The sequence below is a fragment of the Alosa alosa genome, chromosome 24, assembly GCF_017589495.1.
Source record: "Alosa alosa isolate M-15738 ecotype Scorff River chromosome 24, AALO_Geno_1.1, whole genome shotgun sequence".
NCBI lineage: Eukaryota > Metazoa > Chordata > Actinopteri > Clupeiformes > Clupeidae > Alosa > Alosa alosa.
Window position 1 is genome coordinate 1049876 of NC_063212.1, and position 26014 is coordinate 1075889.

At 44.1% G+C, this 26014-nt stretch overlaps 1 protein-coding gene across 1 annotated transcript; it reads right to left on the reverse strand.

The window, feature by feature from the left end:
* Positions 1–6803: 6803 nt before the first annotated feature.
* On the reverse strand, positions 6804–24956 carry LOC125289608 (endophilin-A1-like). The gene is made up of 9 exons (XM_048236556.1): positions 24775–24956; positions 20349–20417; positions 16581–16653; positions 13624–13767; positions 12933–13066; positions 11528–11686; positions 11078–11181; positions 10560–10714; positions 6804–9601 (listed from the first exon to the last, which is right to left on the reverse strand). The coding sequence occupies exons 1-9, from the start codon at positions 24817–24819 to the stop codon at positions 9405–9407; spliced, it is 1080 nt and encodes a 359-aa protein (XP_048092513.1). The 5' UTR covers positions 24820–24956; the 3' UTR covers positions 6804–9404.
* Between the last annotated feature and the right edge of the window lie 1058 nt (positions 24957–26014).

A 26014-nucleotide genomic window follows, 5' to 3' on the forward strand; every position in this document is an offset into this window, starting at 1 on the left:
TGTGGCTTGAGAGGCGAAAAGATCCACCTCCGCTCTGCCATATTGGTGCCAGATGGCGTGCACCACTTCTAGGTTCAGCCTCCATTCCCCTGGATCGGGTTGTTGCCTGGACAAGAAGTCCAACGCCTGGGATGTGCATTGCCCTCAGGCTCAATAGCTGAGGGTAGGCCCATGAGAGTAGCTGCTGAATCAGCCTCAGGGACGGGAGACCTTGTGCTCCCCTGGTGGTTGATATGGTAAACCACTGACATGTTGTCTGTCCTTACAAGGACATGTCTCCCTGCTAAGACTGGCAGGAAATGCTCGAGAGCAAGAGCGACTGCCTGTAGCTCCAATACATTTATGTGTTGTTCCCTCTGTCGAGGGTCCCATGTGCCTTGGGCAGTTCTGCACTGCCAAACAGCCCCCCATCCGGCCAGGGATGCGTCGGTCTCAACCACTTCTCTGCGAGAAGGTATGATCCCTAAACGAACCCCGGCAGTCAGGAACGAACGCTCCTTCCATGGCTGTAACCCTTTTAGGCAACTGGCGGTAACAGTCACCAGTCTGTGCCTGTGGTGCTTTGGATGCAACCCTAGCCTGTTCAAGGCCTCAAAGAAAGGAGGCCCAGGGGGACAACGGAAGAAGCTGCCGTAAGCATGCCCAACAGCGCCTGGAAGGACCTGAGCGTCAGAGCTCGGCCTCTCCTGAATCGCACTATGCGGAGGAGAATCTCGCCTACCCTCCTCTGAGATGGGGTCGCCCTCATTGTCTGCAAATCCAGTTTGATTCCAATGAACACCGTCTGCTGGCTGGGGATTAGGGAGCTCTTCCCGAAATTCACAGTTAGCCCTAGCCTGGTGACATGAGCGACTAGTAGGGCTGAGTCCCTTAATGCCTCTGTCCTTGTCTGGGAACAGAGAAGCCAATCGTCTAGGTGAGGAAGGATGCACATTCCCCTGCCTTGAAGCGGAGCCAGGGCTGCCGCAGCAAATCTTGTGAAGGTCGGGGGCCAGAGATTCGAATGGCAGGACCCCGGAACTGGTAAGACCTCCCCTCAAAGTTTAAGCGGAGGAATTGCCTGTGGTGAAGTGCAATTGGAATATGAAAATATGCATCTTTCAGATCTATGGTTGTAAACCAGACGTCTTGCTTGACGCTTTGTAATACCTCTGCTGTGTGAAGCATATGGAATTTGAATACCTTTAGATGGCTGTTCAACTGCCTTAGATCCAGTATGGGGCGAAGTCCACCCCCCTTCTTTGTAATTAAAAAATATGTGGAATAGAACCCACTGTCTTGTGATGGTGGCCCTAGTTGCTCGATGGCCCCCTTTTCCAGGAGGGCCCGAACCTCATGGCGCAGGGCCAGAGCCTTGCCCTGGTCCTTCATCACAGTCATTTTGACCCCTTGAAACCTCGGCAGTCGGTGCTTGAACTGGATGGTGTACAGGGGTGAAAGTAAGCCGGTACAGGCCGGTACGGAGTACCACTAAAATATTTGGAGAGGGTACGCCGTACCGGAAAGAAAACTATACTGTCTCTGAAAAATATAGCACTTTCAGCATGACAACACAACTGCTAACGTCAAATGACCAGAAGCAACACGTTTCCCCCAAAATATATTTCATATACATTGTTCTGAACTGAATCTTAATTGTGTCTAAACCTCCCGTGCAGCTGGACAGACAACGAGCAAGCTATAAGCGCCGCATACAGTAGCCTACAGTATTTAGCCCAGCGTGCACTGGTATCCAAAGTGTTTTAGCAGCCGGACGTTTTTTTGGAAAGTCTCCCAAAAAAAAAAAACATACAGGCTAAAAGAAAAATATGTTGATGTTTCAATAGCCTATTCTGGTTTTATGTGTGCAGTGTTTTGCTGGAGAGACAAAGAGACAGATAAGCGTAATGCTGGCTTAACCAGATCTTGCGCAGCAATAATGAAAGTGTTTTAGCGGACAGAAGTATGTTGCAGTCTCCCAAATAAAAGGCATGACTCAAAGAAATGTGTTTCATGATATACAGTAGCCTATATAAAAAAAGCGATTGGAAGTGGGAGCGAGCAGAGTAACTAGGCTAAATAAATAAATAAAGGTTGAAATTAAGTGTTTGCAATTTATTCATAATCAAAAACAGATACAGGTGGGTTAAAGGGTGATACTAGAGTGATAAGAAGTCCTAGTGAATGCTTGATAAGGAGACTATAATACAGTAAATAAACAAGTAAATAAATAATAAATAATTAGGCTAAGTGAAATTTTCGGCGCGGGCTCTGCGCGCGCATTATGACTCTATATGATAGTACCACCAAGAAATAAAAACTACTTTCACCCCTGATGGTGTACCCTTTTGACAGGGTTGACACTACCCAGGGGTCTGCTGTATTCGCTCCCAGTAATTGAGCTGTTCTCTGGTGAAGCGTCCAACCGCCGGCCTGAAGACGTCACTGTCTACCTCCTCGCCCCCTCCTACTCCGAAAGGGGCGATATTCAGGCGTGCGCCGTTCCCTGTGAGAGGGCTGGTTGTCAGCAGGCCGGCGAAACCGCTCTGGCCTTGTTGACCCCTGTGCAAAGGTCCGCCTTATTGGCTGAAGAGTATCACCCGCCGTAGCGGGCCTCTGTCCCCGAAGTGCAGGCTAGCAAACTGCTGCCTGGTTTGCGTTACCTGTAGGCTGCGTTCGAGCATTTGCTGTGCGGCAGGCCCAAAGAGTTGTCCAGGAACCACCGTGAGACAACGAAGGGCTTTCCTGCAGGGCTCAGACAATGGTGACTGAGCCAGCCATATCTGTCGCCGTGTCAGGGTCAGGGACGACATTAGTCTCCCCAGTTTCCTTGTCATGTACCCAAATGCTTTCAGTGAGGCCTCACTCAGCACTCCTGCCGACTGGTCTGCTCCAGAGGACTGGAGGGTCTGTGACAGGGACAGTATAAGGTGCGACATTGAGTTGCCTATGCACGCAACCCGCGCTGCTGAGTCATAGCTCTTCTCAATAAGCTCATCAGTCAGGCGACACTGTGGCCGGGGACAACGTGCATCTGGCCTTAATGCCTCATCAGGTGAAAGGATAAGGGCGGCAAGTGCCGGCTCTATACACGGCATGCGGTCCAGCCCATGACTGACTGCATCCTGCATACTAGCCAGGGTTCTGCAGTCGCTGGGGAGATGGGAGAAACGTCTGGGGTCAGCCCAGCATCTCTGTAACTCCTCAATGAAAGGAGCTGAAGGAGGCACGCTAAAAGATGCAGTAGAAGGGGCCTGCTTGAAAAAGGCGCTTTGCATACCTACCTGCGCTGGTGCTGCATCCAAGCCCAGGCGTGCCAGCGCTATCTTCACAGCAGGTTTGATCGCTGATGTGTGGCTAGCAACTGAGCCCTTCAGTGAGCTGTGTACAGAAGCATCCTGGGTGTAAGAGCCATAAGACTCTGCATCTCCCAGATCATCTGCCCACTCATCAACCGTCGATAGGCTCTCCGAGGCCCTGATAGAGAGCACATCCTCCCCTCTGGCACCCCCAGCTGGGGACAGCACAGGGGGCTGCTCTGATGAAGACCTTGAAGCGGCTGCTGCGTGATCGCCAGCAGGCTGTGCTCCCGGACCTTGTAGGTTAAGGAGCATTGCTTTAATTGAGCAAACTCCAAAGCCATGTCTTCTACCTTCTGGTTTAAAGGATCTGGCCTAGGGAGTTTAACCCTCTAGGCGCCACAGTCGACTATAGTCGATAAGATGCGGTACTGAATAAAACGGCTGATTTAGTCAAATAGGGTGTCATATTTCGTTCGACCTCCACTCCACTAGATGGCAGACATGTCATACGTCATCCCCGAGTCGAAAAAAGGGCACTCTTTAAACAAAACTTTCGCGCTACAGCTGCATTGAATCAGTGTGTACAATACGAGGAGCTAGTGTGCGCAGGAGCCACTTTGTCAGAGCGATATTGTCACGCGTCAGCGTAGTATTTGCATTAGATTATCGCCTAATGGCATCAAAATGTTTACCTGAAATGAAGTGTTGGGTCTTCTATTCAAGGGACCCTGATTCTGAAGGGGAATATCTGCCTTCAGAAAATGACGGTGATTCGTTTAGTGAGGCTTCAGATGCGCCCCTGCCTTGCAATGATGCAGCTGGACAAAGTGAGAGTTTACTCCATAGTTTAGCTTACACCAAGCACAAACGTTGAATCGTTTGCCCAATGTCACTGGTGGGAATAATGTTTCACGGGTTGAGTGTTCATCGGGAAGTTAGCAGGGTGTTAGTGGTGTGGCTTAACGAGGCTGGAGGTAGCATGTCCATAGCGTAGCTTCTGTCTTCTGAGCGTGTGCCTCTCCCAATCAAGGGCGACAGTAAGCGTGGTGGAGCCTTTGTCTAATGCCACTGGGTATGTTAGGCGAGGTCGAAGTGCTCATAGGACAGTTAGGGGGAACGTGAGTGGCAGTGTGGGGAGTCGCAATGAGAATGACAGTAGGCCTAGTCCGAAGGCAAGCATATTCTCTCCACTGGGCCTGTGAGGCAGATCTGGCCATGCTGCTCGCATGGTGGAGGTGGTGACACGCGCTCTCCCTCTCCCCACACACACACACACACATTAGGTCATGCATAGTCTATCACAAGATGATGGGAATGCCGGCCCTGTATGGATAGGGATAGGGAGTCATTATCTCTACAGCAAAAGGCCTGCTACATAAAAAAAAAAGTCAGCCATTTATTAGTAATGATTTACACTGTTGATTTGCTATCTATTTAAGCTGATCATTTAGGACATACACTATGTGTTCCTTTTGTGTGTTCATGTCCTTGTGATGTGTGTGTCTTTATCAGCTAAGAAAAAAAAACAAAAAAACATCAACAAAACAACAAAAAAAAAAAAATACTAACATTGTCTCTTGTCTTGTCTCGTCATCTCACTCCTGATCTGTGCCTTGCCGTGGCAAATGAGCTTTTGAACTAAACAGGTCTTGTCTACTTGTGTTTGTGTGTCATCTGAATAATATATATGTGCCCCATACATGGAATCAGAGGGCCTACTGTATGTAGTAAATGGAAAATCTCTACAGCAAAAGGCCAGTCTACCTCTACATGCATTTGGTTTGTTTCTGCCATTTATTAGTAATGATTTACACAGTTTGTTCACTACTTACTATTTACCTGAGCATTCAGTATTGTGCAATACAGAAGGTGAGCATACAGAAGGTGAGGGACATTTTGGGGGGAAAGAAGTGGTGCATTTTATCATTCAAACATGCAACTTTTCATGAAAATTCTATAATCCAAGATGGCCGCCACCATATGACGTCCTAATATGCAAATTATATATAAACATTTAATCCCTACATAAACTTTGGGTCATCCTTAATATTTCTCTAATTTACAGAAAGTCTGTATCTCATCACTTTTAAGATATAGCCTTTTGAAATGAAGATGTCAAAATCGAACGTTTCAAAAAAAAAAAACTCTGGCGCCTAAAGGGTTAAGCCTCCTCTTAGCAGGGGCCTCCCGTGTGTCTGCTCTGCGTTTCCACGCTTTTGGGGACCCTATGCGGCTCCTTGCAGGGGGTGGTTGGGAGTTTAACCCCCATTCTAGTTGGGCTAGCCTAGCAGTCCTTGCAGCTACGCTCAGGCAACTGCAATTCATGCAAGCCTGGTCTGTCAAACCCTGCCTTAAGTGTTCCATGCCCAGACAGCTTGGACACTTATCGTGGCCATCCTCCGGTTCCAGAGGGGCCCAGCAGTCTACACAAATCATAAACATGCGTCAAACAATAGCTTAATTCACAAATTAACGGTTGGCCTATACTACCAACAACAACAAATCAGGGAGGCTATCAAATGCAGTAGGCTAAACAAATATGCGCAAATAAGGAGCGAACATACGCTTACCTCGCCGCCTTAGTTTATAAATAAGAAACAGAAGAGAGCGTTTGAAAACGCGAACAACGCAGCTCCAACCGTACGGTTTGAAAAGACTCCAGCGTTCGTCCACGAAAATATGCTAACACTCTAAACAACCTGCTTCCACACGAGAAGATTTCAAGAGGTCACTTCCAGGGTGAGCGCACCTTAAGTACTGGGGCGGGGTCATGCGTCACCCCATGTCACGAGTGACTTTGTTGATACAAACACTCGACCTGCACATGCATGTGATGGAAATCCAGGTGCTGAAAGCACCGTAGAAATGAAATAGAACCACAAACACACTCTCAAAGATCACTAAAAATCTTTCATAGTCGCATGCATTGTATATAAAGGTTGTATCAGCGATGGCGGGGTAACGCCACTTCTGTTGACGTTCAAACAAAACAGAGCTAGCTCACTACTCGCTCCCCCTCCCTCCTGTGCAATTGAAACTCTCCTAAACACGCATCTCGTTGGTTATTGGTTGGAACACTTTATTTTGCCTTTGAGTGGTTGGCAACACTTGTTGGTAGCAATTGTTTTTGTGTGCAGATCTCAGAGCCTAGGCTACCTACAGAGACATGTTTTTTTGGGCCTGCTTATGGAGCTAGCAGATCTTTAGGAAAGATTAGATGAATGTAATCATTTATGTTTGGGCTTTTTTTTTGGGCCTGCAATCGCTGATACAATCTTTAAGACATTAATTGACAGTCTTGTGGATTGGTCTTCTTTTGATCTTGTTGATTTTAGCATTTAACACAACATGCAACTCTGTGGTGTTGCTGTGGAGTGTCCACAAGGGGACACTGTGTCTTTGCACACAAGCATGCACCCTGATTGTCTTGTTATTACACATTTGTTATCTTATTAACAACCCCCAAACCTGCATTAAGCACGGTCATACAATGACCACACACACACACACACACACAGCAGATGAAGTCGGTACTGTGCATTAGTGTTTATTAGTCTCACATGAAGCATGTCACGCGTGCCACTCCATCACAGGAAAAGAGAGAGAGAGAGAGAAAGACAGCATAGCAGACCAGGGGAAGAGAAAAGCCCCAGAGCAGAACAGCACAAGGGTGCGCAGCACATGCCCTATTAAATACGTGTATGCACACACACACACACACACACAGAAAACACACTTGTTCTTTCTCTCATTTACACACATACACTCATGTGGACTATCACACAGGCCTACTGATATGAACAGTCCTATCAATAAATACCCTATATATTAAAATAAATACTAGTTTCATATACACACTCAAACACACACACAGTGCTTAGAGAGAGGCAGTTAATAGTACAAGGCCAGAGTGAAGAGACAGGCAGTGGGGTTTGGAGGTTGTTCTCAAGACATTCTGTGGCTTCATGGAGGTTGGCACTCGTCTCACTACAGACTCTGGAGATGCTAAGAGTCTGTGTCCAACAAGTGTCCCTCGGCATGGGTCCAGAACAGAGCACACAGAGATCATAGATCACACAAGACAGGAAATGAAAAGAAAATAAGAAAGACATACATATATGCTCTTTTTGGTAAATAAATCATTATTTACAGCTCTTTTTGTTTATCAGAGCAGCTCATTGATGCTGCGGGAATTTTGCTTTTCTGAAGTTATTGCCTTCATTTCACTTCATTTCAATGTATTAAATGCAAAATAAAGATTTAAGCAACACTTGTTGTAACAAATAAATTAATTCCAAAAAAAACAAAAAAACATTCTTGATAAGTCAGGACCATCTGTTTCAGAAAGAGACATGCCTAACCAATCTTAGCCTTCCAAATTATATCCAGCCAATCAGAGTTTTACAGGTCCAAAGTTCTGGAAATTCAAAGTTTTACAGCAGGTGGGTCTAGTCTATTAGTAGCACCTGGACCAGTGCGGGGCTACATCATCACTTGATCTTCACATTGTTAAAGTCGTGTGAAAGAACTGTTCATGAAGTCATCCGCTGCACTAAGACTGTGATTGGTGCGGTGGGACTGTGGTGGGCTTTGACTGCTGTCACTGTGTGCTGAAGAGGCTCAGAGATGCTGGTTACTGGTGACAAGCCTGCTCTCTCACCAACCACAATAAAGAACATCACCACAACACTGCTTACTGTTTCAGCATAATATACACATATACATAGATTTAAACACACACCAACACACACACACACACATTGCATCTCTCATACACACATACAGCCTCAATCTGTCATTATAGCTTGAATCATTCCAATAAATAAGTACATAAATAGATACAATCTGAATGAGGAGTACTGTGTGTATGTATGTATGTATGTATGTATGTATGTCACAAAATTCTTCAATGAACACCAAAGGCTGAAACCACACACAAGGCAATCAACCAAAGCGGGCAGAAATACTCATGTTGAGCCACTCTGCTTACTTGATTTGTAAGCTCAAAAATATAGCAACTCTTAAGTGTGAACAAAACCACATACCTCTACCTGGGCAAAGACTTGTCACATTGTCAAAAGAAACACAGTGAATATCTACACGTTTCTTTAGCTTTACATGAACAGAGGCTTAGAGGTTTTTATATACACTGCTTCACAGGAATGGTTCTGAAGAGAACACAAATAGAACTGCATTTCAGATGTTGTGCTTCCCCAACGGGACATCTTTAGTCATGCACTGGGGCTCAACACTGATTAGCCTAAACAGGCATGGTTCTCAAACTGCTGTAGAAGTTTTTGGCAGGAAATTCCTTTTTAATTCAGCAGAACTTCTCAGAGCATGCTCAGTACAGGCACAGGATAGGATGCAGATCTAAGTGGCTACACTTAAAATCTGCCATCGTCATCAATTTGTTCACTATTTAGTTGAAATGTAGCCTTTATGATTTTCAAGACCTCAAGCGTTCACACGCACACACAGACACACACACAGACACACCTGCTCTGGCATGCTAGACATTCTGTATGAAGTCTATTCAGAACATTATCTAGTGGTAGACCCTGGAATAGCACAAACAAAAGGCAAATAGAAGACATGCATCAAATAGCCATCAACACACCCTCAATAATGGCCTGTCATACACACACACACACACACACACACACACACACACACACACACAGAATGCTAGCCTGTCCTAAACATAGCCGACAGCACAATAAAGCCAACATGTCTGGTTATGATGTTATTTTCTTACAAGCAAGGGATTGCACACACACACACACACACACACACACACACACACATACAAATTGACAACCACGCTAATAGACTCACAAATACTCATAGATACATACATACAGACACACGTACACGCACACACACCATCTGTTCTGCCTGAGAGCTCAACAGTAAAATGAAACTCAGCAGGTTGTGTTGTTTATTTATGTTGTTGTTGTTGTTGTTGTTGTTGCCGTCGTCTTCATTGTCCTTGCCATCTAAATAATCCTGTGATGGGCGGAAAGATCAGGCAGAGAGTAGGCGGCTGGTTGCTAGGCAGCGAGTGGAGCACAAGGGATGGCGGTGGTAGTGGTGGTGGGGGGGCAGCTGAGAAGGGAATGTCTAGTGCGGGAGAGGCACCAGGACGTCCACGTAGTTGACGGGGAAGAAGCCGGACTGGCCGCTGACCGTGCCCTCGAACCAGTTGTCGTCGATCTTGTTGGTGAGCGTGATGAGGTCCCCCTCCTTGAAGCCCAGCTCGCCTTCGTTCTCAGGCTCAAAGTCATACAGGGCTCGACAGCACGGCTGCTCCAGAGAGGCTGCAGAGAGAGAGAGGGGGCAGGGGAAAGAGACAAAAGGTATGAATGTAGTTTGTTTTTAATTATGGCATGTGTGTGTGTTTGTGTGTGTGTGTGTGTGTGTGTGTGTGTTGTTAGGACAGGTTTGGGACACATGGTAGGGAGAGCACTGACTTACAGGTGGAGCTTCAGTGATGTCGCTACCTGTAAAAGCACACCTGACCTTTCAATCGAGAGACAATGAACAGAAGAGTAGGAGCAAGTATAAGTAAAATATATATACTATACTATATAAGTAAATATATATACTCTTTTGATCCTGTGAGGGAAATTTATCCGCATTTATCCCAATCCGTGAATTGGTGAAACACACTGCACACAGTGAACACACAGTGAGGTGAGGCACACACTAATCCCGGCGCAGTGAACTGCCTGCAACAACAGCAGCGCTCAGGGAGCAGTGAGGGGTTAGGTTCCTTGCTCAAGGGCACTTCAGCCATTCCTACTGGTCGGGTCCGAACCGGCAACCCTCTGGTTACAAGTCCGAAGCGCTAACCAGTAGGCCACGGCTGCCCCAAATATTAAACTGATAAGAACAGATACTACACATGATCTTAGCCAAATGCAAGAGCTAGTTCTCCCCTTGAGTTTGTAGACACATGAAGAAACAGGAGGAGAACCTTTCTGTTAGGGATGGGTAAGTCGAGGCTTTGTGAAACACTGAAACGTTCAAAGCAATTGTGTTTTGAGGCTTCAAAACACTACCCTCAGAGCTGTACATAGTGGAACAAAGCTGTCAAATGTTTTGTAGCGGAGAAGCAGTCTGCTCAAGCCAGTGGCTCGCTGTTCAACCTATGTCCATGGTCTTAATCAAAAGCTACAGTAAGCAGCGATGTCTTTGGTCAGTAACTGGATGTGTGTGTGTGTGTGTGTGTGTGTGTGTGTGTGTGTGTGTGTGTGTGTGTGTGCGTGTGCGTACCAGGAGAGCGAGCAGGTGAGCGGGCAGGTGAGCGGGCTGGAGACTTGGCATTGTGGATGCCTCCATTGTGGTTCTCGCTGGGCAGGGTGAGCTCCATCACTGTACGCGGCTTAGGAATGTACTCCTTCCTGGGCTGATCGGAGGTGTCTTTTATCCTGCACACACACACACACACACACACACACAAACACACAAACACAAACATGAATGAGTTTTTTACACTTTTTTGCACACTTTTACCTCAAAAGCCTTCTTAGACATACACTGCATACTACATGTATAAAGCAAAACAAATTAGAATAAACATAAACTGTGTAAGCATTTTATAAACACTGTAAACACAAATGCAAACACTGCAGAACTGTAGCAACATATTTCACAAATCCCATGGATAAAACTATACATTTGTTAGACTGTTAGCATGTCATGTTATTTATAGGTGTATTATCATGTGTGTAGTAATGTGGATGTAATGTAATGTTGCACTGCATGCTGGGTATTGTAGTCTTTGCACTGACCTCTCCTCTATCTTGCCCGAGAGCTGCTGGAGGATCTCAGTGGACCGCCTGTGGTAGTCCACCTGAGCATGAACCAATGCAGCCAGCTGGCTCACCTGCTCAATCTACACACACACAGAGAGAGAGAGAGAGAGAGAGAGAGAGAGAAGAGAGAGAGAAAAAGAGAGAGAGGGAGAGAGAGATCAACATACAAAACAGATTATGGATTATTGAAAACAGATTATAGATTATAGATTGAAAACAGATTATAGATTATTGAACATCTCTGCATATAAAGGCCTCATTAGTAAGTGATGCAAAGAGGACTTGTACATTCTGGGTTTTACAATGGTACAGACAGTCCACAAAGCATATGAGCTTAGGATGCAATTTACTGGTAAACAAGCTGTATGTGTGTGTGTGTGTGTGTGTGTGTGTGTCTGTGTGTCTGTGTGTGTGTGTGTCACGTACATCGTTCTCCAGTAGGTTAAACATGCTCTGCTCCGCGACCTCCTTGGACTCGTCAAACTTCTCCAGCGCCTGGCGGATCTCATCGTCCTGCACCTTCCCATGGCGCTTCTTCTTGTAGTCAAAGTCCAGCCGCCGGCCCTCCATCTTCTTCAGGTGATGCTGCAGACACACACACACACACACACACACACACACACACACACACACACACACACACACACACACACACACACACACAGATACACAAACTGCTTTAGTAAGTACAGCAATACATTTCCAGCATCCCAAGCTGAGGACACAAAACTATGACATTACTGTGTCAGTAGAGGGCACCTGTTATCTGTATCTGTTCAACTGTTCTTTATATTTGATTTATGTAAAGCACATTGAATAGCCCATGTGCATGATATGTACTATATAAATAAACGTTGAAAACGTTTGAATACTATACTATACTATCCTTGTAAAACGACAGCAGTAATTTATTTTGTATGAAACAATTTGAAATAGTTCATTGGAATTCAAATGCAGTGGATGGGAATGTGTGTGTGTGTGTGTGTGTGTGTGTGTGTGTGTGTGTGTGTGTGTGTGTGTGTGGATGCTCACGTAAAACACATGTGATGTTAGTCTCTTGGGTCTGAACCCATTTGTGCTATTAATGGCTGAGTGTGTCATTCTGGGCTTCAAGCAGTGATGTTAAACAAGCCCTGTGCTTCACCTGAGCACCCCACCTGAGCTCCACACCACACACACGTGTCTGTCTCTGTGTCTGTGTCTCTGTGTGTGTGTGTGTGTGTGTGTGTATGTGTGTGTGTGTGTGTGTGTGTGTGTGTGTACAACTCTGCATGAGTGTGATTTCACATTAAGGCACATTTGAAACACTGCTGTAAAGTGGGGATGCTTTCAAAATGGTGTTTACTCATTTAGCCACATACAGACTGACACAAAGCAAAGACAGCTCTATTTCACTATTTTCAAGAATTCCATTCCCTATTGATGCATTAATGCAGATGATTTGCACAGAACATCAATAAAGTGTATTTCTTTTTTGTTCTCTCCCTCTTTCTCTCCCTTCCTCCCTCTCTTCTCTGAGCCTATCACTGTGACATTCTCTTCACTCTTCTTATCTCTTCTTATCTTATCTCTTCATAAATGAGCTGAATATGGAGTATCCCCAAAGCACACAATTTAATTATACAACAGTTACACAACATCCATCTCAATTACCTTAATTTATTAAATAAGTGTAAATATTTGTGCAGCCTTAAAGTACAGTAGTACAACTCAAATGTCCATGTGTTTTCATTAAAGGAAAAGCAGCTGCTTCTTCTTGTAATAAAGTGAGCTTTATTTCTTGCCTGTACTCTTGGGATAAGAGGGTGTGTTTGTGCCAGCAGTGCGTTACCTGTATCTCTTTCAGGTCTTTGTCGTGGAGGTTCTGGAGTGGATCAATGAAGTTCTGTTTGACCTCCATGTCCAGGGCATCTTTGACCTCACCGAGCTCACGAATGGCCTCTCCCACATCCAGCAAAGCCAGACCTAGAAGAACAGAACAATGTTACAATTGAGACACACACACACACACACACACACACACACACACACACACATACACACACACACACCTCATGTCAAGAATAAGTGACGGTATTTCTGTGCATTATGAATTAACGGACACTACATTTCTGCAATATGTTTATCTCTGACAATATGCAATGTAATGCATGAATAGTGGTGGTGTATGCACTGTAGCTAGTTCACCACTAGTGATGGTCATATATTATCTCAAAGGCCACATTTCATACAGTTACTGTAATAATATGCCATATTGGCAGCAAAGGCCTGCTCACAGATAGAGCACACTGTTAAGTGCACAGTAGAGCACTTAACATCTTTTGTCTTTAATCATTCCACTCGCATTGACTAGACCAAAGAGGAAGCCCATAACATGAACTGAAGGGGTGAAAATGTCATTATAAGGTTGCCATTTATTATTGTGGACTATATCTAAGTGTGCAGTACAATTGTGCAATTAAGATATGCACAGAGACTGTGAGAAAAGCAGAGAGTGTGAAGAAGAGACAGAGAATCATTACCAAAACTGGACTCCTCTCCAAGCTCACGGCCAAACCTGACCATTGCATCGCCCAGCACGCTCTCTGCCTGAGGGTAACCTGGGCCCTTCTCCTGCCCCCGGATCTTAGACATGGTGCTCATCATACTCAACTTAGCCCTGGTGGCTACACAGAGAGAGAGAGAGAGAGAGAGAGAGAAAGAGAGAGAGAGAGAGAGAGAATTGAATTTGCAAAAACTCTTTATTACAATCTTAAAAATACATCAAGATCAACTTGACACTATACTCAAAAAGTAAAAGTTAGGAAAGTTAAATAAAGTAATGTGCAATCTGTAGCTTATCATTCTCAACAATACACATCACGCTGTTGTAGCACCATTTTTCCTCAAAAACATCAAGAATCTTCATAGATTTATAAAAATGAAAATCAATCAACATACGACACCTTACAAGAATAGAAAACACCATTAGGATATCAACATCTACATCCTGCTCAACTTTCCTTTTACGACTAACATATATCGCCATCTTTGCTTGCCCAAGCAGAAAGTTTAGGAGCTGACACTTGAAGCGATGCTTTTGTACATATTTAAAACCAAAAATGAAAATCTCCGAAGAGAAACCCATTTAAACACATTCTTGTCCTCCTCCAACACGGAGGTTTCCATGTCTTCCATAGCGACGGAAACCTCCCCATTAATGGCATCATCATTGCTCCCCTGACAGTTCTGAGAATCAGTGATAGTCTCCCCCAAAAGTGCGGAAAGATCCTCCCCATCAGCCGATCTAACATCGTGATTTTCCCCGTGCCCTTGGACTGAATTTAACGTTAAATCAACGTAACGTTAAACCCCGGCCCACTAGCAGAGGCAGCAGCCTCCTCCTCATTATTTGCACCAAAGTTAACATTAGGTTCGTTGTTGGTCTCTTTAGACGTTCCCTCTGCCACATCACCCCTAGATTCATTGCTATTTTCACTGTTTCCACTATTATTCGTGTCATCCTTTTTATCAGGACACGCGCGCACGAGATGCCCCGATTGTCCACAACCAAAACATTTCATAACGCTAGTTGTTGCATAAATCACATAATTAAAGTTATCCACAGTCACATTAATTGTCAAGTCCAATTCATCATTGTTATTCTTAAGGATCATGTACACGAAACGCCTGAAGGACACTATATGTTTCAACAACGGAGATTTACTCGCAATCGGGATTTTTTTAATTGTTGAGACCACTTTGCCATAGCGCGACAGTGTTTGTCCTAGAATCTCATCAGAAATGAATGGGGGGACATTAGACAAAATTACTTTCTTGGAAGGCGTAGAAAGAGGGGCAACAGAGGTAAAAACGCCATCTATCACCACGCCATTCTCCGTCAGCTGATTGGCAAACTTAATTGATTTTAAGAAAAGCACAATCGCGTTGTTCATGCGAGATACTGATACGATATTCTCATGACCAACAATTTCTCCGGCAGCCAAACTACAATCCTCAACACTGGCTGCCGATGCTATTTTAACAGCATGACGCCGAGTTAGTTGACCAAAAATCTCTGCCATGATTCCAGCACAAGACTGGAGGCAGTCGCTTTAGGGGAAAACCCCCTGTTTATTGCCAGAAAACTAAACCAAGCAAAAATCTTTAGTACTCCAGCAGAAAGTAATAGATAGAAAGAAAGAAAATAGAAGTAAAGTGAGAAATAGAGATTTAAACAGAACACTCGTTCGCGGTACAGCGACCGAAACACCATCCACTCACCACTGACTCCGCCCACTCACACCAACAATGCGCACAGAGAGAGAGAGAGAGAGAGAGAGAGAGAGAGAGAGAGAGAGACACAAACACACACACATCAACCATAGAGAAAAGCTCACAACACAGGTATTCAACATAGGGCAAGACACATGCGCTTAAAAAAAACATCATGCAATTATATTTCATTTCTTTAAACCATTTAAAGAGTGCCAATGTAAGAACTGTAATACCTGGCCAGAACTACAAGGCCCAGAATGCTTAGCGGGGTAGAGAGGAGGTGGCAAGGTTGAAGAGGAAAAGGGAGTTTTGGCGTTGGGGCTGGGGAATAAACACGCTTTTCAGTTCGAACTCGTTTGTACGTGAATCCTTATCCAGAGAACCTCCTCCTGAACATATCAAGGTTTACACCAATGTCATGGAGCATGACAGCTTGTCAGAACATTGTGAGCACTTGATGGACTGAAATAGTGAACCCTCCACATCAGCTGAGGATAATCTGTATTCTTTGTGCATCCTGACCTAAGACTCCCCTATCAGATCTGCTGACAGCATTTCCTCTTGCTTACAGATATGTGACCACAAATATCCAGTATCAGGGCGACCTGTCCTCCCTATTTCTGCAACCAATTTCTGCCAATGTGAGCTAATTTCACTGGTCTTTGAAACTTCCATATTACATTCACACATAATGTCAGTGTGACATGGAACAACATCTGGAGAGACACATGACTCTTCTTGTTTGTTCATGTCACTGTCAATCATGTCACTGTCACTGTCAATGTCAATTTCAATATGACATTATTGTTCATAATACTGTAATATAATTCCTTTGTGTTGTTCTTCTTGCAGGAAGTCACGTTTAGTCAGATTACAGTACTGATGAAAGATTGTGTGCAAGTTTGTCTTGCCTTATTCTAGGGTGTCCTGTCCTGTTTGTAAGTGACTTTGCCTCAACTTTGCTTTATTACAGTAGATGTGTTTAGGCTCGTCTCTGTCCATATCTCTTACAACACATCAGTCTGTGTGTGTGTGTGTGTGTGTGTGTGTAAGAGAGAGAGCGAGAGAGAGAGAGAAAGAGAGAGAGATACTTTGTGTATACCTGTGTAATTGCTTACTATGTCCTGACATACAATACAAATGTCTAACTATTTGTCATGCCAATAAAGCATAGAGAAAGAGAGAGAGAGAGAAGAGAGAGAGAGAGAGAGAAAAAGTGTACCTGGGTTGGGTTGCAGGTACTCTGTAGTTTTAGTCATAATGTCCAGTACCGCTCTGCTAGTCGTGTCCACTTTCTATGAAGAAAAATCAGTCAAAACGATTAATTATTCAAAGAATTGATCAAGACAACTAAACAAAAACAAGTCTGGAAGGTTCCAGACACATAGTACAAAATAGTCTATTTGTAGCCACTGGCTCTCTATCAGTGAGGGATGTCTGGATTGACACCAACTGAGTGGTCAGCTCAGCACATAGCATCCTCATCGATGGTTAGAGAGTCATTAGATTGAAGTCATGCGAGTCGTGATGACTTAGTGTGTGTGTGTGTGTGTGTGTGTGTGTGTGTGTGTGTGTGTGTGTGTGTGTGTGGTCAGATTTTAACAATGACTCTACCTTTATCTGGATAGGGCAGTGAAGAGTGACAGGACACAAGTGGGAGAGAGAGATGGGCTGGGATCATGAAATGACCCACACCCGGGTCTCTGTGGGCACTGGGGATATGGTACAGATGCTGCAGCTCACAGTACAGCTCTCATTTATTACAGAAACATGCTGTTAGAGGCTTACTTGGCTTCTTTAATCTAACATCATACGTGCATGAATTGGTAGGCTAATAATAAGCAAACCACCAATGCTAGATTAACAGCAGAAATCTGCAGAAGTATCTGAATCATGCACCACTCAAAGGATGCTACAAATCACAGCTCCAGCCCTGCAGCAGTTTAATAATGCCCATATGAGAGTGGGACAGAAGACACTGAGCATTTCACAAGTTCACTCATCTCAATGATTGGCTTACGTAAGCAGGGGACAGCATACTTAATGAGGTAGCTGTCCACAGTCCTGAAATGTCTGGCAGGGATCTAGCTAGCGGACCCAGCGGACATCCCCTTTGGTCTCAGTGAGTTCATCTGGGCACGGATTAAATGACATCACATAAGCAGGTGCTGGCTCCGAGGGGGGAAGCCAGCGTGTGATGCAACAGAAGGGTAGGAGTGATATTCATTTCCTGATGGAGTAGGAGGAGTAAGAGGTCTGTCAATCACCATGCTGGGCTCCTCCCAAACATTGCTTGATAAGGAACCAGCATAATATGAGAGTGAGTATGTCTTCCTGTGTAAGTGTTAGTGGGTGTGAGAATGTGTGAGAGTAATTGTGTGGATTTGTGAGAATGTGAATGTGTTATTATTACGCCTCTACTAAAAAAACCTAGTCTTGACCCCCTGGCTTGTGAGAGTTACAGGCCTATCTCTAACTTTCCTTTCTTAGGCAAAATTCTAGAGAAGGTTGTTTACAAGCAATTTTGCACCTACTTGTCTCAAAACTCTATATTTGATGCCTATCAATCTGGGTTTCGGGTTAATCACAGCACAGAAACTGCTCTAGTCAGAGTTGTAAATGACCTTAGAATTGCGACTGACAATCACAAAATGTTGATTCTTGTTCTCCTTGATCTAAGTGCTGCATTTGATACAGTCGATCATTCTATACTTCTGCATTGTCTTCAGCACTCAGTTGGTCTTCAAGGTACAGCTCTTGATTGGATCTCATCCTATTTAAATGGGAGATCTTTTTCTGTTTCTATTAATAACCTCTCTTCTGATGTAATGCCCATTTTATATGGGGTACCTCAGGGGTCAATTCTTGGTCCTTTGCTTTTTAACTTGTACATGTTACCTCTTGGTTCTATCATACGGCAACACAACTCTTGGTTCTATCATACATCTCACATCTCTTACCACTCATACGCTGATGATACCCAACTTTACATTTCTATCTCCTCTGATGACCCCAGTCCACTAAATGACCTCACTTGCTGCATCTCCAACATTAAAAAGTGGATGGCCCAAAATGTTTAATGTTAAATGATGCGAAGACAGAGATTCTGGTTGTAGGCCCTAAGGCCATGAGACATCACTTTCACCCAATTCTAACCTCCCACTTGGTAAAACCGTGTGAGGATGTAAAACATTTAGGAGTGACTCTAGATGCAGATCTTAACTTTCAAAAACATATATCTAACATTACCAAAACAGCTTTCTACCACCTTCGAAATATTTCTATTTCTAAGTCTGTGGCCTCCTGTCCTTACAGGATTGTGAAAAATTAATACACACTTTTATCTCCAGTCGTTTAGATTACTGTAACGCACCATTACTGTATGCTGGTCTAACAAAACAGATGCTAAACAAACTTCAACTTATTCAAAATGCAGCTGCTAGAATACTCACTAGAACACCTACATTTAATCATATCACCCCGATTCTTAAATCACTTCACTGGCTCCCAGTCAAACAAAGAATTAATTTCAAAATACTTCTTCTTGTTTTTAAGTCAGTAAGTGGCCTTGCCCCACCCTATATTTCTGATATGATATCTATTTATGATCCTACCCATCACTTAAGGTCCTCCAGTAAATGTCTCCTCACAATTCCCAGAATCAACACTAAGGCTGCACATGGTGCCTTCAGTTACTGTGCCCCAATCCTCTGGAATAGCCTACCTCTGGAATTAAGGTCATCACAATCAATTCTCGCTTTTAAAAAGGGATTTAACTTATTTATTTTCTTTAGCTTTTAATTCATGACTACAGGTCTCTGCTTTTAAAACACTCCATTTATTTATTTATTAACTTCTTTGTTGTTTTTTTCCTTTCTTTGACTTTTCTTTTTCTTTTGCTAAGTGTGTTTTTTTATTTTAGATAATTTAATGACAACTCTCCACTCAAAGCACATTGTGTCTATGTATGCCATATGAAATGTGCTATATAAATAAACTGACTTGACTTGACTTGAGTGTATGCTGTTAGATTTTAGTGTTTTTTTCTGTATGTCATTCTTTTGGTTCTTTGTTTAATACCACAGAAATGGCGGGAACAGGACGTTTATTGTAAGCAGAGTGTTGTCAGAATGTTGTCACCTTACAACAGCAAATGGCGTACCTAATTAATCGTTCCCCCAAAAGAGACATCTTAATTGAATCTGCCCAGGAAGACCATACGACTACCCGTTTTCCCCCTCTCTAATTCGACCCAGATGTGAATGTATCCTGACATTCTAATTAGCCACGAGTATGCCGGTTCTGGGCTTCTTTGTTACCTTGACCTGCGTTAGGAACATTGGACTGTATGATGGCGCTGCGTGTGAAGAACTCTGCTGTAACATCCAGAATAAAGAACTATTGTTTCGTCAGCTAGCCTCAAGTTTTTACCTGCTCTTAACTACTCTGGATGAACCCGGTCAACGGTGTCTCCATTTGGAATTAAGAAGACAATTTTAATAGCATTCTTCAATGTCTTTTGCTGATCTGAGTTCAGTCTAATAATGACAATGACTATATGTGAGTGTAGGTCTCAAGTCTGATATGAGTGTGTAAGAGTGTGTGTGTGTACGTCTGTGTGTGAGTGTGAGTGTGAGTGTGTGAGTCAGTGGTGGTAAGGGGCAGAGCTGAAATGTCACACGCGCCCAGTGCAGACCATCTGCAGCCTCGTGGGGACAGAGGGCAGAGACTGGGGATACTGCAACCACCTGCTGCAGAGCCATCACACACACACACACACACACACACACACACACACACACACACACACACACACACACACAGGTCTCCTGCAGATCACACACACCTGCTTCAAAAAAGCCTCCTTCAGATGACTCAGACAGACAAACAGGCCTAGGTTTCCCCATAAAAGGCACTCTATGAATGTAATTAATTTTTGGTTGATGAGGCCTGTGGTTGGTTGTTTGCGTGACTTCCCAGTAGCTCTCACCTTCTCCATCTCCTTGAAGTCATCGTCGAGTTTGGTGCCCTCGGCTCCTCCCACTTTCTCACTGACTTTCTGCAGGGAAACACACAAATGCACACAGCACACGCATGTCAGTGTGGCAGGCAGCTACTACAGCATGAATGCATACATCATGAATATACGTGTCATCTACATGGCAGGAAACTCACTACAAACACACAGAGATATTCTCTCTCTCTCTGTCACACGTGAATGTGTGTACAAATGTGTGTGGGAGCAAGAGAATGAGCGAGAGAACGAGACAGAGGACACAAATAACAGGAAGAGCCACAGAGGGAGAGTGTGAGGGCATGTTCACAAAATGGTGTGTGTGTGTGTGTGTGTGTGTGTGTGTGTGTGTGTGTGTGTGTGTGTGTGTGTGTGAGTGACGGGGGGTGGGTCTGTGTACTGTGTAAAAGGAGAGAGAGAAAGAGAAAGAGAGAAAGAAAGAGGGAGAAGAGGTAGAAGAATAGGAGAGAGAGAGAGTATGTGGGGGTGGGCTCTGGGGAAATCCTCTCGTCTTCCATAATTCAGTGTGATGGATGATTCTAATCTCGCCCGCTGTTTACAGTAAGAATGACACACACACTCTACACAAACACACACATGAACACACACACACACACACACACACACACACACACACATGCATACACATCCACACAGTGCTTTGGAACCAGCTAACATCCAATAGATGGAGGAAAGGGAGACAGTCATCTCTCACGCTAAAAACATCATGTGCATGTGTGTGTGCAAGAAGGGGGTGATGGAGAGAGAAAGAGAGGAGCCTGTTACCATGGAAACAGGGACCTGGCACTGTAAAGCTGATGGAGATTTAGGTCTCCATCTCCTTCTCTCTCTCTTTCCTTTTCTGTCTTTCTCTCTCTCACATACACTCTCCATTCCTTCATTCATCTGACTGAGGCTCTGTTATCCACAGCTTCATTACACTGCTGTTATATAATCACAAGGGGGGGAGAGAGAGAGAGAGAGAGAGAGAGAGAGAGAGATAGAGAGAGAGAGAGAGGGAGAGAACACAGAAGAACAAAGCACAACGATTTACACCAGAGACCTATCACACACAGACACACCTACACACACACACACACACAGACTCAAATATACCCAATCATACACACACATGCACACAGTTATGCTGTGGGTTCAGTCGACCAGACAGTATGGGGTATAGCATACCTCTACATTTCTCTTAAAGGCGCAGTCATGGATTTTGCAGGAAGTCACGTTTGTTTGTGTTTATATTTATGTTTACATTCATTAGCAGACGCTAATGTTGTGTGCAAAAAAAACATACATTATATTTAACCCAAGAACCAAACAAAACATACCAGAGAGGTAGCTCACCCCTCCCTTCAGTATTCCCAGAGAAATTCCATGCAGTGTTTTGTTTTTGTTTGGGGACAGGCTGCCCCCACTTTGTTTGTTTCCAGTTTTCAGAGCCTGGGCTGCCAACAGAGACCAGTTTTTACAGTGTAATCACAGAATGGGCAGCTAGCAGTCGTAAGGAGATGATAGCTGAATGTGTCAAAAAATGTTATGGGCTTGCCATCGTGTAAAACCCCTGACTGCACCTTTAAACCTGTTAGATCTCTCTTTCCCTGTCTCATACACACATGTCAACCTGTCAACATTTAGCTTTCCAAAAACGGGAGATTATTTTTCGGGAAGGGGGGGGGGCTTACTGTCAGATTTGGTTCCGAGGGAACAAGTTCAGTGTATCAACACCACTCAATAACAGTTTATGTGATGTGTTAATCAATTAAATTCCCAACAATTTCACAACAGCTAGTTCTGGAGTAGGCCATTCAACTAGCCCGCTTGCTTACGACGAGACTCAGGCTGCGCAGTTGGCACCCGCTTCCTTATTTGGGTTTTGGGTTGCCAGGTTTTAGCCTATGACAAAACGGTTGAAATTGAAACTAAGTGATCGTGTATGTGTAGGGTGTATTTCATACACAATCTGGCAACCTGAATGCATCAATGATTTTAAAATGAAGTTTGATGGCCATGCAAATTACGGGAGTTTTCCGGGAGAAATAACAAAACGGGACGATGCTGGGAGATGACCTTGAAATACTGGAGAAACCGGGAAAAACGGGAGTGTTGACAGGTATGATGTAGACACATGGAAGCTCTGACATACATCACACATTGTACAATTAGACTGAACCAGATTTGGGTTTTTTATTCTAACAAATAATAATAATAACAATATTAAGACACACAATTATTATTACAATTATTATTAGTAGTAGTAGTAGTAATCATTATTATTATGTAAAAGTATAAATATTTTTATAAATATTTTCAGAGGAGCGGGAATCACCTCAGAAAAGGTCAGATATTGATGGAGGAGAAGAGGAGAAAAAGAGAGATGACAGGGAGATCAATATTTGTACAAGGACACAGAGGATAGATCTTGGATTCTCTCTTCAGTACACACACACACACACACACACACACACAGAGAGAGAGAGAGAGAGAGGGAGAAAGAGAGAAACCTACTCTCATGATCCAGCAGAGACTAGGACTGGAACCCTCTGCTGGTGAATTTTAAACACATCTCCTATGTGACCCTGTGAAATTGTGTGTGTGTGTGTGTGTGTGTGTGTGTGTGTGTGTGTGTGTGCATGTGCATACATGTCTTTATCTAACACCATAGAAAACACACAAAGATAGTCATTAGTCATGTACACACACAGCAAAGTTGTAAGTTGTAAACAGCTAACTGCTGTAGACATATAGGCCAACATTCAGTGTAGTTGGGGCCATTCATGTTATGTAACTCCATGTAATACTGTATCACTGACCAGCATACAGGCCCAGAGTTCTCATTCCAAGCCTGGGTGGTCAGTAGTGGATATGCTGTGGAGGGCAGATGTCTGTTTTGCATTTTTGAAGTGGAGGGATTCTCTTTTTTCTTGGTTTCCTTTTGAAGGAATGTTCACTATTTACACAGGCAGGGCATAGCCACAAAACATGGAGTGATCTGAATGTGTGCATTTCTGTGTGTGTGTGTGTGTCTGTGAGAAAAAGAGAGAGAGAGAGAGAGAGAGAGTGTGTGTGTGTGTGTGTGAGAGAGAGATTGCTTGAATTATTCACTTAGATGTTCCAGAATATCAGGTTCACCAGGCGCCATCTTTGCAAGGAGGGTGAAAATCAACCAGTGTGTGTATGTGTGTGTGTGTGTGTGTGGTTGTATTATGTTTGTGTGTATTGGAGTATTATTAACTCTGTGAACATCAATATAGAAAGATTGCGTGTGTGTGTGTGTGAGAGTTTGATACTGTAAATGACAGTGTGTGAACGGAGAATGTTGCTGTACAGCTGATGAATAAAATATTCCCAAGTGCTTACACTTCCTATGTTTAATTTATAACTGAGCATCTCTCTCTCTCTCTCTCTCTCTCTCTCTCTCTCTCACTCACACACACACACACACACACACTACAGTGGCACTGTATGCCAATAGAAGTCTGTTTGTGTGTCTATCCTTTCTTGTTGTCACCCTTGTTCCATCCTTTTTTTCTCTGTGGGCCTGGTCAACATCTTTAATGCAGGATCACCTGGATCCTCTTGGCCAAATAACATCTGCAAACACACACACACACACACACACACACACACACACACACACACACACAGACTAAAAATCAATATCCTGAATGATGCGTCAGAGCCCCGATGTGGCTTTGTGTTCTGGGGCTTGAACGTCGCTGTTGCTATTTTGGGTTGGAAGTGCCATCACGTTGCTGTGGAAGCAAAGATTGGCGGAGGCGTGAGACCACTGTGGAGTGTGCTGTTTTAACTCTCTCTCTCCCTCTTTCTCTCTCACACACACACACGCACACACACGCTAACATCCGTTTAATTCACCCACTCATGGCCCCCACCCTAAAACAGTCCAGTCAACAATCACTGCCACTACTGCAACTGTTGCCACTGTTATTCCTGTCATGTCTAGTCCAATGAAAATGAACTGCCACCTGGAATTACTGTAGCTATTTATAAAGAAAACAGTCGAGTTGTGAGAGTTGCTAATGATCTAACTACTTTCGCAGTATTGGTTTAATGCTATTGTATCGCATAAACACACGCAACACACAACACATGATTTCAGAGCACGCACACACGCCCTGCTTTCACACTCGCATCATGAGTGCGACCCCCACTACTTCACAGGCACGATGTAGCCCGTCACGAAGACGCTACAGCACAGAAAGAGAAATACAGTAAAAGCAAGAATTGACGGCACGTGGACGTAAATGAACATCACATTTTCCCATTTATCTGTTAAAACTGTCGCTCAGGAGTCCACGTTTTAAAAACAAGCTCTACGCGCCATTGCATCTGATGGCAACATCATATTGTTGGCTGCTAAAGCTCTTACCTGTGTTGCTTTGTGAAACTGCTTTTTCAGTCCCGCGACAGACATCGTTTCTGTTCACACCTGATCTCCACTGGTACTTGTTTTTTAATTTCAACCGGAGGAAAACTGTCCTTTTTTCCTTTGCCGCGCGCGCTCCAAAGGGCTTGCCTGCTTGGCTCGCGGACTGTCTGATATAATGATCGGGTTATTGAATGTCATTCTACAGTCCGTGACGTAGCGCGCGCGCACACACACACACACACACACACACACACACACAGGGCACACTCATGTACACACATCACGCCCCCTTAAAGGACAGTTATATTTCCGGTTGAACATTCGGTGGATATTATATTGTGTCGCAAACTAATAGAATAATGTTTTAATTCTCAGGACGTGTTACAGGCTATGTATTCATTTAAAGAGACTAGTTAAGCTAGTCCCTGGAACAAAAGTTTAGGTTCAACAACAGACATAATCTTTCAGAGCACCTCTTATTATTTCGTGTAACAGAGTATATTTCAGGGGTTTTCCCACTACAACTGATTAAACAAAAATGTGTTCAGGAGGGATTACAGTCAAACACTCCCCTCTCTCACAGACAGACAGATAGACAAACAGAGAGAGAGGAGACAGAGAGAGAGAGACTGCAACGCACACTCAGATTCAGCACCTAGGACAGCGACTCACCAAGTGCGGGATATGCCAAGCGCTCACGTATATTATGTCTATGCTCACCACAGCCGCCAGTCTTATCAGTGCTGCCACCATGTGGTGTAGACTGTGCTAGCAGCTTCCCTAAACCTGGGTACTTCGACCCTCACCAGCTGCCCACTGGTGGCTTCCTAAATGCGATATTATATGCTGTGGACCAGGTAATACCTGTACAGTAGATGTGTGTGTGTGTGTGTGTGTGTGTGTGTGTGTGTGTGTGTGTGCAGGCGCGCCTGCAGGTGTACGTCCGTACGCACTGTGCGTACCATCAGGCTACTCAACAGCGAGAGAAAATGTCCCTTGTGTGTGTGTGTGTGTGTATTCACACCAAATTGGCCTACCATACCTTCCCAACTATGCACAGTATCCCATTAGCTGCATGCCATCAGGCTATTTACCATTTTCTATTACGTAAAGTTAGTGAACACGTTATCAAAATTAACTTGCACACATTTTGTTTGAGCAGGAGAGAGAATACGTACGCAGGCACGCAATAGGCTACTTGTTGTTTTCTTTTACTCGGCTATCTATATATGGTTATCAG

Bases quoted from the DNA above. Each gene is read 5' to 3' on its own strand.
- LOC125289608 (XM_048236556.1), bottom strand. From the start codon at position 24,819: ATGTCTGTCGCGGGACTGAAAAAGCAGTTTCACAAAGCAACACAG. The intron at 13,768-16,580 runs GTACACTTTTTC...CTCTCTGTGTAG, and splicing joins GTACCTGCAACCCAACCCAG to CCACCAGGGCTAAGTTGAGT. The intron at 11,182-11,527 runs GTACGTGACACA...GTGTGTGTGTAG, and splicing joins TTAACCTACTGGAGAACGAT to ATTGAGCAGGTGAGCCAGCT.